The following is a 15,227-nucleotide window of genomic DNA, read 5'->3' as shown; positions in this document are numbered from 1 at the left end:
TGTTAAGTAGTCTCCTCAAGCTGATAGCAAGTTAGAATCTAATGCTAGGTCGTAAATTCTTTTAAGCACAGCCCCACGTCTTTCCTGGTCTTTGCATTCCCTTGCCCCAAACTGACCCTCAAGCTAATGTTTTTCCAATGAAATTGTTAATCTGTTTTCTGAGTACCCATTGCTGAGAAACTAACCCGCCCCAAATATAATGACATAAGCATTTGATTCTGCTCGTGGATTCTGTGGGTCAGGGATTCAGACAGAGCACAGCAGGGTGACTTCTCCCTGTTATGTGACATCCGGGCCACAGCAGAGAAGAGCTGAAAGCCAGGACTGTAGCATCTGGAACTGGAGATCTTCATTCACGTGTCTGGGACGCTGACGGAGGTAACTGTGGAGACACAGGCTCAGCGAGGCGAGCCTACAGGTGGCCTCTCCAGTCTGCTGGCCTCCAGGATTGAAAGTTCTTACGTGGCACTCAGTGTTCCAGTAAGTAAGGCAGAAGAAGCTGCATGGGCGTGTAGGAACCAGCCTTGAAGTCACATAGCATCCCTTTTGCTGTCACTCTGTTTGAAGCAGTCCACCCTGGGCTTCACTTCAGACATTTGCAGCTGTGTTTTAAAACCCACACAGACAGGCAAACGAGTGATACATTGAGCCACAGAGTGTGATTATTCTGACTGTGGCATCTCTGCACACAGTCTCACTCATTTGATAGCAATTGACAAGTTTCATTAAAATTCAGCATTTCAGCATCAGCAACAGTGATCCATTGTATAAAAGCTACATGACTATCATATGTCTTTGTAAGCTTTTTAGGATTTGGAAATCTCTCGTTTTTTTTAATCAATTTATTTTTGAGAGAGAGAGAGAGAGAGAGAGAGAGAGAGAGAGAGAGAATCCCAAGCAAGCTCTGAGCTGTCAGCATAGAGCCTGATGTGGGGCTCAAGCTCACAAACCATGAGATCATGACCTGAGCCGAAACCAAGAGTCAGACACTTAACCAACTGAGCCACCCAGGATTTGGAAATCTCTTAATTATTAATAGAAATATGGCATTCGGAGTAGTTTGCATAAATCTGGTAATTTTGAGTTTAAAATTAACTTCCCTGTTTGAATAAAATTCTGCTCTTAAGAAATCTGCCTCAATTTGAGAACAGCTGATATTTTCTTCTATCGCTAAAAGTAGATATTTATGAAAGGTGAATTTGTTCTTTACTAAAATTACTAGTTATTAAGTGATTATATATTAGTAAAACAATGAAGAATTTCTAAAGACATGGGAAAGTGCTCATCTTTGAATGGAAAAATAAAGCTCTTAAGAAATATTCTCCATTAAGTATATAACATTTTGTAATTACTTTGTGCAATTCTGCCCACCAATATCAACTATAAAACCTTACCTCTCTCCTTCTCTACTCCTCTTCCCCGCCTCACCCCCAATAATTTAGCATTATACCTGATGGTAATTGTACATGTCAATTTTTTGTTGTTGTTAAATTGAGCATTTGTGTCCTCGTCTGTGGCAAAGTTCCAAACCCTTGTTTCCTCTTAAAGCTTATAGTTTAATATTATTGTAAAAGGTTAGTACAATCGAGAGAAAACGTTTAAAGAAGTCTTTTTTCCATGCCGAGAGCTTTTCTAGTTCATCAGATGGTTTCAAAGCCTTTAGAGGTACAGGTGGGTTGAGGCCAGGTTGCTCTGTTAAGTTCACAGTTTAACTTAGAGGGAAGCTCCTGTTTGGCAGACTCTTCACCGGCATTCTTCTCTTATGTGTAATATGAAAAGCAGATACATATTTGCAAATCATATAGCTGATGAGAGTATCCAGAATGAAGAATTTTTACAACTCAACAAAAAGGCAAGGAATCCACAATTTTAAATGGGCAAAGAATTTGAACAGATATTTTTCCAAAGAAGATTATTTAAATGGCTAGTAAGCACATGAATAAATGCTCAACATCATTAGTCCATTCCTATAATGGATTGTTTGTCTTTTTGTAAGTTGTAAGCATATATACAGTGTGACGCACACATATGTACATATGTTTGTGTATATATATGTATATATTTATATTCTGTATATAAATACATATTCTGTATACTAGACCATTATCAAATATACGATTTGCAAATGTTTTCTTTTGTTCTGTTGGGTGTCCCTTCACTTTCCTGTGCCCTTTGAAGGACAAACAGGTTTAATCTTTTTTTTTTTTGTAACGTTTATTTATTTTTGAGACAGAGAGAGACAGAGCATGAACGGGGGAGGGGCAGAGAGAGAGGGAGACACAGAATTGGAAGCAGGCTCCAGGCTCTGAGCCATCAGCCCAGAGCCCAACGCGGGGCTCGAACTCATGGACTGCGAGATCGTGACCCGAGCTGAAGTCAGATGCTTAACTGACTGAGCCACCCAGGCGCCCCCAAACAGGTTTAATCTTTATGAAGTCCAGTTGCTCTGTGTTTTCTTTATTTGCTTATGCTTTTGGTGTCATAGCCAGGAAATCACTGCCTAATGCAGGGTCACAAAGATTTACACCTGTTGTCTTCTAAGACTTTTATGATAGTCTTTGATCCATTTTTAATTAATTGTGATTGGAGAACATGATGTGTCTACTTCAATCCTTATTTAAATTATATTGAGGCTTTTTTCTTTTTGCAAGATTCATTTAATCATGAAACAGACAGATGGATGCATCAGTGTCAAGGAAAAGAGCGTATCAAAACCTTTTCACTTTCATTAAAGGTTTTGACAATGAGAGCTTTATAAAATGTCACTAAAGTCTATTTGCTGTACAAAGAACATCTACTTCTAAGTAGGAGACCTATGCCATTTAGAGCAACCATTTTAATGTGTAGAATAGTTCTGAATTCTTTCTGTAAAAATATTTGGCTAAACGATGAAACATCTTTGGAACAAAATTGACAGTGTAACTTCAGTAAGATGTCAGAAATGTCTCCTGGAAAAACTGGGAATACTTCCTTTTGCCAGGCAAACTCTGAACAGTTTAGGTGGTAAGGGGCCATAAATCAGACAAAGCTGAAAAGGAACATCGTGTTACTAGAAAAAACGGCCTGTAATGTGGATGTTCTCCATGTCCAACTGACAGCCACTTAATGGCGATGACTTATTATATGTAAGAAAAACAGAACATGTTCTTCAGCAGGAAATGACATTACAGATAGTTCTTGAAAATAAACCTCTTAGCAAAGCCCTAAATAGCTTCAAAGAGCATCATCACAGAATGGGTGAAGATAATTTATATGATGTTAAAGGATTCCTTTATATATTCTAATACCTTCCTTTTTTTAAAAAAAATTTTTTAACATGTATTCAATTTTGAGAGACAGAGACAGAGCATGAGTGGGGGAGGGGCAGAGAGAGAGGGAGACACGGGATCCAAAGCAGGCTCCAGGCTCCGAGCTGTCGGCACAGAGCCCGACGTGGGGCTCGAACTCAGGAACCATGAAACCATGAGATCATGACCTGAGCTGAAGTCGGGACGCTTAACCGACTGAGCCACCCAGGCGCCCCTAGTACCTTCCTTAAATAGAAACACGCATCACACATAAACACTTTAAACGCTGATTCTCTTAATCAAACGTTCCTTTACTACCACACTTGGCTACGAGCGCCATTTGGGTGCGGAGGTTTAACTCCCGCTGCTCTGGACAAGCCAAGATGGGGACTGATTTGGACACTTAGCGGACACTCGTGCCCCTGGGCCCCTGCTGCTGCTACTCCGTAGTCTGCCCACCGCTGGTGGGACCCACCTAGGTTTTTCGCTTCCAGTTGACGGGCTGCGTATTTGTTATGTTTTCCTGGCGGCCTCCAGAGCGTTGCACTTGGATTTAGGTTTCTTCTCCTTTTTTTTTTTTTTTTTTTTTATTTCTTGAACTTTACCTTTCCCATCGGGAAATCTCCGTCCTACCCTCCCTGTCCCTGCAATCAGAATCGTCCTCAGACTCCCTTGTCCAGTCCAGAGTCCTTAGCACTGCCCCCCTCACTGCGTACCCTCGTCTCTTGAGCCACAACTTCCCACGCTGCTCTTCTTCTCCCCGGAACACCCGAAAATCCTCTCCCTCGGTCGTCTTTCCCAGATCTGAATCGTCACCGGCTACACGGCATTTGGAGATACGGGGAGACTTAGCCCCGGTTTCCGTTTCGCTGTTGCCACGTTTTTCTCTGCCTTTACCTTGAGCTGCCTCCATATCAACTGTTCGAGTTCCTTCACCGACAGGGCCAGTGTGGCTCCCAGTCTCTCCGGCAGAGCGCGTCGTCTAAAGCCAGCCTTTGCGGGGGTTTCCTCTTGTGGTGGATGTCTTCTTTCGGGAGCCCCTTTCTGGAGGTTTTGGTGTTTCTAGTTTTGACTCCTTTGGTGGTGTTCTGGGCTTCTTACCCAAAGGTGCAGTTGTAAAAACAAGATCGGTCACTGCAGTCAGAGTCCTCATACTGTGAGTCGTTGACTGGTTTCTTAGGCCTCACAGACCACACCAGGGCCCCTTTCAAGGCTGGAAAGTTTGCAGCCTTGAAGTTCTTGCCGGGGACAGTGTGCTGTCAATTCCCGCCCCGACCCAGACGCCGGGAGCTCTCCGCCCCCTGCCATCAGCCCTCCAGTGAGGAGCACAGGTTTTGAATGGTCTCTCCCTCTCCTCTTTCCCCTGCAAGCCCTGTGAGTGTTAGCCCTCTTAGCCAGTTACTGACCGATTGGGATGTGGGTGGACCTATCTTTACCTCTTGAACACTTTCAGTTTTCCCTATTTAAATTTATTCTTGCGTAAGATAAGAGAGCCTTTAGAGTTACTTGGTGTGTAGGATTTTATAACCATCAGCTAGGCTCTTTCCCAGCCATGCACCTTCTGCTTATGCTTCCTTCCCGCTTCCTGTGCCTCGTCCATTTCCCCCATTGAAAAGCAGCTGTCGCCCATGTAGATTGCAATGCGTGATTTATATTCGGGGAATTCAATCTTTACCTGCATTTTTAGTCTCAAGTGTGTTTTACGGTCTCAGTTTTGTTTTTTTTTTATTGAATGAAATATTTTTAAAAGGCATTTCTCATTAAACTTACTTACTTGACAACAGTCCTTTTTCTCAGTGATAGAGTTTTCCAAACGTTTCATCAGGCCCTTGCAGGATCATTTTCTGGAGTGCTGCACAACAACGCAGAAGGGAAAATCAGTTGTCCCCTCCCTTAACAAAGGTGAAGAGAATCACTTCTCGGCCTTTTGGCTAAGGTCAAGGGCACTATCTGTTCTTACCAGTTTAACACAGGTGAAGAGAAAGCACGTAATGAAAGGCGAAGGAAGAAACTCTGTAAAGGTCCTTTTCAAGAACTTGGAAACCTACGACTTCTCTTTCATGTGTGAGGAGAAATGTATTGCTTTTACAGTTAAGAGGTAGCCTTCAGTTTTAGTTGAATTTAGCCCAGTGTTTGAGTTTTGTTGAAATTTTAGGTTTTTAAAAATACTGTCACTGAACGAAGTCTGTCGCCCTCGTCGTAAGACCACCAGCCACCGCGTGCACCACATGCAGCCTCAGCGGTGTCCGTGGAGCCGTGTTAGGGGCCAGGGGCATGTGTCGGGCTCTCCATCCTCTTTTCTCCTGCTCTTCCAGACTGGCCATGATTAGTCACTTTGTCCGGTCAGGATGTCAGACGCACAAGAGCTGGCGTTCTGATGTCCGTATCTAGAGACCATATTTCAGTGTTTAAACAAGCATCTGGCTGCCCTCTTTGTTTGCTTCCCTAAGCAAAAACAAGGAAGACAACTGTTCTCATTTCTTGGTGCCTGTGCAAGTTTCCCAAGCGCTTGGCGTCTACTCTTCAGCCCACTTAAGATATCTGTGATGCCACTATCGTCGTTCTAAGTTTAAGAGCCACACGTGTTTTCCTCTCCTTCCGTGTCCGTCAAAAGTTGTCGGGCCTTTGCCAGTAAGTGAGGGTGTGACGTTGGCCGTGACGGTGGAGAGGCAGAGTGCCTCTCAGGGTCCCCGTCGGGGTGCCAGGGCACATTGCGGAAGAGGGTTGCTGTTTCTGCCCTGTGGTTAGGCCATTTAAGCTGCGGGAAAGGGTCCTGTGATCAGAGTTGCAGAATAATATTTGCAGCTTAGTGCCAACCATACTGGGGTACGTATTTCTGGTACCCGTGTATATCTGAATGCAGTCTCTTTACTGAAGTGTTCTTTTGAGATACACACGGGACCGGGCTTTGCGCCAGTGCCTTCTTTTAAATTTGCTGTGTGGAGCGGTAAGGACTTCGTTTGCGCAGAGATTAACACCAGAGTCACATACCGCTTGCGGATGACGTCGAAGTAAGTTTCGCAAAGAAGCCATCGCTCTCCTGTTGCTGTGGTGCCAGCTGTGGATCACTTTTGTCCTTTCGAATCGTCTGGAAACCGCCTGTTGCTCTCTTTCTAGATGTCCTGGAGCTGCTCATCGGAGACTTGCCCTAGAGAGGAGGAAAACCGGTAGAACTCAGACAGAGACTGAGAGTGAGAACGGACCCACTACAATAGGCCCTCCGGGTACTTTATCCCCCGAGGCGGACTGCTCAGGGTCGGGCACGGCGCCTACCGAGCGGAACTGTATGCCAGCGTGCCTTCTCTCGTGGACCGAGGAGCCTGGCCTGGACAACCCCGCCTTCGAGGAGAACGCGGCTGCTGACAGTATGTGCCGTTCAACTTCCTTCCGTTTTTCACGTCTTTTCAAATCAGACCTTTCCTTCCTTCCCACTCCTCGCTGTTTACGTTCCCGACATGTGTTGTTCTTCCTCTTCAAAAAGTAATTTTATTGAGACATGATTCACATACCACATATTCACGCTTTAAGTGTATAATTCCGACAGGTGGCAGGTGAGAAACGGAACATGAATCTCACCCCGGGGACGCTTGTCCTTCCCCGCGCCCCTTCTGTTGTAGCCCATGGTCTCCCTCGTCGTTAACATGCTCCTTACTGTTTGTGTGTTTCAAAGGCTGTCGCTTCTTGACTAAGAAATCCACAGCATCAAGAACGACACAAATGACACCTCAACTTAAGTGCTTATTCTGTGCCAAGCACTTTACATAGATTAACCGATTAACTATACCATTATTCCAAGATTTTTTTTTTCTTTTAATGGTGAGGAAGGAGCCTGAGTCTTGAAAGATTAATTGGTCAAAGTCGGACAGCCACAAAATGGCCAGGGACACATCTGCCTCCAAGGCCGTGCTTCTTACTATCGCTGTCCTCGGGTCGCAGCCCCTGATCTGTCTTGATAGCCCACCAGGAAATAGAAAGCCTGCAGTCCAAGATCTTGGGCGTATCTTGATGGTTGGCCCTATGCCTTTACTTCTAAATATGATTTTCTCTTAGGAAAATTCTAAATTTTGCTACTAATTCAAATTTTCCCTACCATGGTTATAATACATTTTTCATCTCCTAACGCTCAATTCAAGACCCTCCTGTTCTTAGAGGTTGATGTAATTGTTTGTTGTTTGTTTTTTTTTTAAGGTACTGCCTTGCATTGTTTATAGTTGTTTCATGGTTCAAACTTTCTCTGATCAATTAGGACAAGACGACATTGTCTGTATATTTCTTTATCAGATCACTGTGTCATCCCTAGTAATCTGATTCATAGCAGTTATTTATTGATTATTTACTGATCACCTTTCCAAGAGAAAGTGTTTTGATCCTCTTAACGTGTAGACGTTTTCTGTCATTCTTTTTCTTATCCAGTAATACTGCCTCGCCATTAATCATCTATTAACATAAGGTGATCACTTATGATAGATGATAACTTACTTACCTGAAGATAATCAAAATATAAAACGTTTTTCTTTCCATCTATTTTTCTCTTTCTCGTTTTTAACCTGGCAGCTTTACAACAACCACTTAGTTTACCGGAAGGCGAAATTACCACGATTGAAATTCACCGATCTCATCCTTATATTCAGTTAGGAATGAGCATTGTGGGTGGCAATGAAACCCCACTGATTAACATTGTTATCCAGGAAGTCTACCGGGACGGGATAATCGCCAGAGACGGGAGACTCCTTGCTGGAGACCAGATTCTTCAGGTATCAATTTTAATTATTTTGTGAACTTGCATCGCTTCGCTCTTATTCATAAATTTCAAGCTTAGAAAACTGACACTGTGGAACCTGAAATCTACAAAGGTAAGCTTCACTGCTCTTATATGCACAACAGATCGGAATTTATCTGTAATTTTTCCTATTTCCCCGCACGCGTGGAACGTATTTTTTTTTTTTTCTCCCTACCTTAAATTCGATCCCGCGGGTGACTCTGTGCCTGTCCTCTGTGGGCCAGCTGGGTTCTTCCTGGCTCGGACTCCATGCTTGGCTATCTCAGGGCCACCCTCACTGCTGAAATTCTCTTGTCCCATTGGCTTTATCCCTAGTCCATTATACCGTCCATCAGTTACCTTCCTTGTCTGATTTATCCTTCTCTACGCTGATTACTGTGATCTAGAAAAGACAGACCGTGCAGCACTAGCTGCTTAGAATTTATACTGTGGACTCAAGATAGAATTCAGAGAGGGCGGTCTCTTGTTGGCTCCCAAATGCGCTCTCCTCGGCAAACAGCCTGACTCCACACTAGGCCTCGATGCTCGCTTCTCCGCTCTTCTCTTTGAGGAGAAACAGCTACTCCTGCAGAAGATCTGGCTTGGGACGAGACGTTCTTGTAGTAGAGGGTTTGTTGACACTGAGGGTGTGGAGATGGTCAGAATCCTACTGCACAGGACTGGAGTATCATTGGCCTGGATATATGACCCATACAAGTGTCCATGATACTTGAAGCTAAAAGAATGGATATATAGGAGAGAGAAGAAGTAGTCATGAATGAGAAAAGGTGCCTCTTGGGAACCCAGGCTCAAGGACTTTTGCCTCCTCAGTGTCACCGTTCAGTCCTTCACCGTGGTCTGTGGGTCTCCACCCCTCACTTCCATTTTCCCTGCCACCTCTCCGGTCTGTCCCCTCAGTGCTTCTCATCTACTCTAGTGGAATCAACACCCCGGCCTCCCCACTGCCTGCTCTGAAATCTGGCACGACCCCAGACCTCTTTTTACTTTAAGCGCTGACATTTCCTTGCTTTTCTCTTCACCGCTTAACACATAATCAATCACAGAACATTATTTCAGTGTACTGTCTTTCTCTGGTGACTGCAGCCACCTTGATTGTACATATAGTACAGATCTGTGGATATGTACCCATAATGCCGTGCATGTAATAAGGGCCCACGAGGGGCGCCTGGGTAGCTCAGTCGGTTTTGCGTCCGGCTTCGGCTCGGGTCATGATCTCACAGTTTGTGAGTTCGAGCCCCGCGTCGGGCTCTGTGCCGACAGCTCAGATCCTGGAGCCTGTTTCAGATTCTGTGTCTCCCTCTCTCTCTGCTCCTCCCCTGCTCGTGCTCTGTCTCTTTCTCTTTCTCAAAAATAAATAAGCATTAAAAAAAAAAAAAAAATATATATATATATATATATGTATATATATATATATAAGAAATAAAGTAAAAAATAAAAAAATAAGTGCCCAGGAAATGCTTGCTGAATCAATAAAAGTGTGGATTTAGATATAATATCCTAGCAGGAATAGCTGTCTGCTTTATTAAAGCAAAACTTAGAAAGGCTAGGATTTTTAGCTCTTGAAAAGAAACGTCCAGATGGGGAAAAAGACAAAATGGGCTCCCAGAGCAGCGAGGATTGACCTTTCCTGGGGGTTCCTGGCTTCGGTTTCCACTCCCGTCTGGATGCTGCGTCTTACAATATATCATTGACACTTTCCCAGTCGGGCCCCACACCCCTCCTTCTTTGCCGTTCGCCTGGCTGACACAGACTGAAGTTCTCGCGTTTTGTTTTTTACCAAATCCTAAGAGGGAATAGGACAATACAGGAAGCATAACTAATCCAGCTTATGTAAAATCCATTTTCTGATCCTGCCATAGCCAGCTACTTACTGTCTTACTGTATTTGCTGTCATTTTATGATGTCCGTGCTCTGGTGGCATGAGGTTGGCACAGCTCTGTGGACACCTTACCTGCCTGCCTTCCTTCCCAGCTCCTGGTCCGCTGTTCCACGGAGGAAATCTTGTGGCCGGTTCCCCAGGTGCATCGCCCCTGGCATTCTGATACCTTGGCGGTCAAGACCAGGAGAGCCAGACTGCCCTTTCCTGCAGCTTACATAGTGTTCTTTCTTTTTCCCCTCTTCTGGCCTTTCTAGCTATAATTAAGTGTGCATTTATTTTTGTATGTTGTTCTTTGCTGCCAGCAATGTGCCGGTATTAACCTTTTTATACATTTCTCATTCTTTCTCTATATCTTAAAGGTAAAGACAAATGCTTTGTTCGTATTTGCATTTCTTGGAATGTAATTGAGGTTAAATAGCTTTCAGGTTTTGCTCGCTAATATATTTCGTCTGTAGGCTTTTTACCGTTCTGCTCTGGAGATTCGTTTAATAACACAACTGAGTCTGTATACCTCAAATAACAATCGAATTCTCTGAAATTATTGGCTGTAATTTGGGGGATTAACTCAAGGCTGTAAATCCGCATTGTAGAAATTCCAGTGCGTTGTTGTTTATGGAGGCATACGTACTAACAACTCTAATAATGGCGATCTTAAATCCAGTTTAGTGATTTCAAGTTTAGTTTAGTTTCAAGTTTAGTTAAATCCAGTTTAGTGATTTCAAACGTAGTGATACACGTATGTAAGCGATGAAGCACGGGAATCTTCCCCTAAAACCAAGAGCACACTGTATGCGCTGTATGTTAGCCGATTTGACAATAAATTATATTTGAAAGAAAGAAAGAAAGAAAGAAAGAAAGAAAGAAAGAAAGAAAGAAAAGAAGAGAAACGAAAAGTATGAGCAAATAACCTGATTAGTGAATTCACAAAGAGTCTCTTCTGTTGTGGGCCCTGACTTCTCATTGGCCTTTAACTGGCTTGTCAGACTCACTGAGTAAAACCACACCACCTGCCCAGATATGGAGAAGTATTTATGATCGTTCAAAAGTGAACACTTGGAAAGAAGGCTACTTGGTATTTTTTTTACTACCTGGTCGTCTTACACTTTGTACAAGCTGCATAAATAGTAGAGTATGAGCCGATTTGAAAATACCTTAGAATCGATACAACGGTCTGTTTCCAGACCAAAGAGCTAGCTGGCCTGCGCTTTTAGTTCCGCAAACCATATGCAGTGACAGTGTGTGGCTTTGGTTTTCCAGCACACGCGTGCACACACGCACACACACACACACACGCACACACATTATTCTCTTAAATAGCTTCTTTGAAAAGGAGAACCATATACCTTTAAGGCCATTTGCTGTGCAGAATTTTGAGCAGTTTGGAGAAAAAATACTGTTATAAATGATCTCAATATCACTATTAAAAATAATATATATTTTAGAACGTTATTAAGAGTAGGTGTTTTCAGTATGACCTGAATTGTCAGCAATTTATTCACTTCTGGTTTTGAAGAAAAATGATTATAGTCATGTGTTGACCACATTGTTACAAACTACATTTGACTAGCAAATCCACTTCAGGCTGGCTTTTTAGAAGCTGCCTTGAAGTTCTGTTCTTGACCCTCTGTTATTCAACCTTTTAATCAAGGCTTTGCATGGCTACCAAATGCACAAATGTTGCAAACTTGGGAGAATAGCAAGTCTGTGTGACATGTATGATCTTTGATGCCTGCATTTTAAAAGGTATCAGTAGGCCCAAATCAACAAAATTCAAGTTACTAGTGCTCAAAACTATAAACCCTAGGTGGATAGGAGCGGGGAGGGCCTTTTGTGACATAGATTCACGTGGAAAAGATTGAAGGGTTTGGGTGATCACAAACACCTAACCCGGAGCCTGCCACATGACCGAGGCTCATAGGTGTTGATTTCCCCCTCGTGGTTGTTTCAGACAGATGAAGAGAGGAATTCTGATTGTGATAAGTGTCAAGAATGGTGCCAACCCCTTCTTCTGACAATATTCTGGCAAATAATTGAAGCTGAGTATATTTTCTCTGTAAGGCTACATGTCCAATGATTCACTATCCTCATTTCAAGATTAAAGTTTAATAAATGTTCTGTGAGTACTGAGTTATGCTTGTTGTATTAGATGTTAAGCTAAGCTTAACTTGCGGGCTAAGCTGAAGACTTAGAGTGAAACTATAATTGACCTGCTCTTCCTTAAAATAGAGATCACTGGGGCCCCTGGGTGGCTCAGTCAGTTGAGCGTCCAACTCCAGCTCAGGTCATGATCTCACAGCTCGTGAGTTCGAGCCCCGCGTCGGGCTCTGTGCTGACAGCTCGGAACCTGGAGCCTGCTTCGGATTCTGTGTCTCCCTCTCTCTCTGCCCCTCCCCTGCTCATGCTCTGTCTCTCTCTGTCTCTAAATAAACATTAGGAAAAAAAATTTTTTAAAAAGAGGGGGCGGGGGGCGCCTGGGTGGTTCAGTCAGTTGAGCTTCCGACTTTGGCTCAGGTCATGGTCTCGCGATCCGTGAGTTCGAGCCCCGCGTCGGGCTCTGTGCTGACGGCTCAGAGCCTGGAGCCTGCTTCCAGTTCTGTGTCTCCCTCTCTCTCTGCCCTCCCACACTAATGCTCTGTCTCTCTCAAAAATAAATAAAAAGCTTTAAAAAAAATAAAACAAGATAGAAATCACTGATCCGGAATAGGATTGTGACCCTGGAATGTGTCACTTTCCTTAAAATAACGCTCGGTTTCGTTTTTGTAGCTTACGTGTGTTTCATTTGGAAAAGCAAATTCAATCCAGTAAAACTTCAATTTCTGTCCCATTAGAGCTAGTATTATTTCATTAGCACTTGCCTTATGCTGCTGCTGTCCGCACATTGCCCTCCTGATCTCTGAAGTGTGAAGGAGATAGTGAACACATCTCACGGGAGAGGAAACACACTCACAGAAGTTCTGTAATTTCCCTGGTGACATTCGGCTTGTACATGACAGGACCGAGGACTCTAATTCAAGACTGTCATTGAAGCCCGTGTTCCCAACTACTCTTCTCTACTTGGTGCTAGTCATTGTAAGTTAAGTTTAGGAACCGTGTATATTTTTTTAATGTTTATGTATTTTTGAGAGAGGGGGAGACAGAGAATCCCAAGCAGGCTCCAGGCTGTCAGCACAGAGCCCGACGAGGGGCTGGAACTCACACACCGTGAGATCGTGACCTGAGCCAATCAAGAGTCGGACGCTTACCTGACTGAGCCACCCACACGCCCCAGGAACTGTATTTTAAAACATCTTGGGGGTGCCTTTCTTTGTGAACAGTGACTGTATATCACTTTCGCAATGTTAGTTTCTTTGGGAAGCAGTATGTGAACATTCCTACAAGTTGAGAAAAGATCGTCACGCTTTGGTCCCAATTCTTTCTTCCAGGTCAACAACTGTAACATCAGCAATGTATCCCACAACTATGCCAGAGCCGTCCTCTCCCAGCCCTGCAGCACCCTGCAACTCACCGTGCTGCGGGAGAGGCGCTTCGGGAACCGAACACACGGCCACTCTGACGGTAGCTCTCCGCGGGAAGAGGTCTTCCCCGTGGTCCTTCACAAACGGGACTCTGGTGAGCAGCTCGGCATTAAACTCGTGCGAAGGACGGATGAGCCGGGCGTGTTTATTCTCGACCTGTTGGAGGGGGGGCTGGCCGCGCAGGACGGAAGGCTGAGCAGCAGCGACCGAGTGCTTGCCATCAACGGACATGACCTGAAGCACGGGACCCCCGAGCTTGCCGCCCAGATCATTCAGGTACACGCCGGACGGTCATCCCGGTTGTTGGGCCCTGATTACCTTATGTCAGTGTTTGTTTTCATAGCATGAGAATCCAGGGGATATTTGATGCTTCATGGGGAAATCAGGCACGGCTCCCTAAATCCTTCAAAACGCAAAACGCACACTAGTTGAACTTCCTTACCGATAGAGTCCTTTCTAGAAAACTATATCCCTGCGAACATGTAGCCTGGCTCTTTATAGAGTGAAGGCTCTACAGCTTCACATGGGTTTCTCATCTGCTCCCTGGGCTCCCCCCAGTCCCAGACACGACAGATGAAGCTGTGCACATTTAACGGGTGAGAAAAGTAAAGCCGGAAGGAGCTGTGATTCCAAGTGTGACTTACATGCTCTCCGCACTCCCCCTCTGTGCTTCAGGCTCCATACAAATGGGGGGAAAATACTTTTTTTATTAAGAGTAACTCTAATCCAGGGGCGTCGGGGTGGCTCGGTCAGTTAAGCATCCGATTTTGGCGCAGGTCGTAATCTCAGGGTTCGTGGGTTTGAGCCCCACGTCGGGCTCTGTGCTGACAGCTCGGAGCCTGGAGCCTGCCTCGGATCCTGTGTCCCCCTCTCTCTCAGCCCCTCCTCGCCTCCCTCCCCCCCGCCTCAAAAATAAATAAACATTAAAAAACAAAAAGAATAACTCATCTCTATAGTGCCCTTTTTTTAAAGGAATTCAAAGCATTTCAAACACATCATCACTTGTGTTCTCACAGTATCTCTGTGAAGTAAGTAAAGATAGTTATTATTAGAGAAAAAACACATTTTCAATAAGAGCATTAAGACCTATAAAGTAGAAAGTCATCCAGAGCAGATCTTCCGGTTCTACAAGCTGCCATAGCATCTGACGATGTGGGTCTCCCCTGCAGTGATAAGGGTGACACAAAAATGTGTTGTTGTTGTTGATTTTTTTTAAGTGAGCACCAGAAAACCCTCTTACATACGGGAAGCCAAGCATTAATATGATCGGGCATCAGGAATTAAAGCGGGTTGATAGTCACTGAGAAATGCGTACAGTACACAGAAGCAAGTGACAATGACAATTTAAGCTCCTGTGTAAGAACACCCAAGTTTCAATCCCATGTAATTTACTCCTTTTCACAAATGTTTGGTTCAGTGTCACGTCAAGAACACACACGCACAGGAACCAAAATACTGCAGTAGGAGGGAGATTTGGGAATGGGTCTTCCGTCACAGACTTGAAGTTTAAAAAAAATTGGATCCCTTAAAATGTCATCCAATCAGAGGCAGCAGTGGTACCTTCCCCTGTGGGTGCCATCCAGCTGGTGCACCGGTGAGCACGAGTTCTCCGGGGGGGCAGGGGAGGGACTGCTGGCAGGGAGAGGGGAGAAGAAGAAGGTGGTTCACACACTCATGGGGCTTGTTAAAGGAAACAGGAGAATCGCGTGGGCTTTTATGAAGTGAGAAGTCAGGTCCACAAGATGGAAGGAGCTGGGACGACTGTA

The 15,227-nt window shown here is 44.4% G+C and overlaps 1 protein-coding gene and 1 pseudogene across 7 annotated transcripts in view; both read left to right on the top strand.

The window, feature by feature from the left end:
* The window catches only part of LNX2 (ligand of numb-protein X 2), an 80,598-nt gene that overhangs the window by 48,539 nt on the left and 16,832 nt on the right, over positions 1-15,227 (top strand). For all 7 annotated transcript variants that reach the window (XM_042939410.1, XM_042939039.1, XM_042939333.1 and 4 more), the window contains 3 exons: positions 6,405-6,652; positions 7,842-8,041; positions 13,369-13,737. In XM_042939410.1, coding sequence (XP_042795344.1) covers positions 6,405-6,652; positions 7,842-8,041; positions 13,369-13,737 — 817 coding nt within the window. The remainder of the gene's footprint in view (positions 1-6,404; positions 6,653-7,841; positions 8,042-13,368; positions 13,738-15,227) is intronic.
* On the top strand, positions 5,199-5,343 carry LOC122203153 (annotated as a pseudogene).

This window comes from Panthera leo, chromosome A1 (assembly GCF_018350215.1).
Source record: "Panthera leo isolate Ple1 chromosome A1, P.leo_Ple1_pat1.1, whole genome shotgun sequence".
NCBI classification, from domain to species: domain Eukaryota; kingdom Metazoa; phylum Chordata; class Mammalia; order Carnivora; family Felidae; genus Panthera; species Panthera leo.
This window is presented reverse-complemented; position numbering and strand designations above follow the sequence as displayed.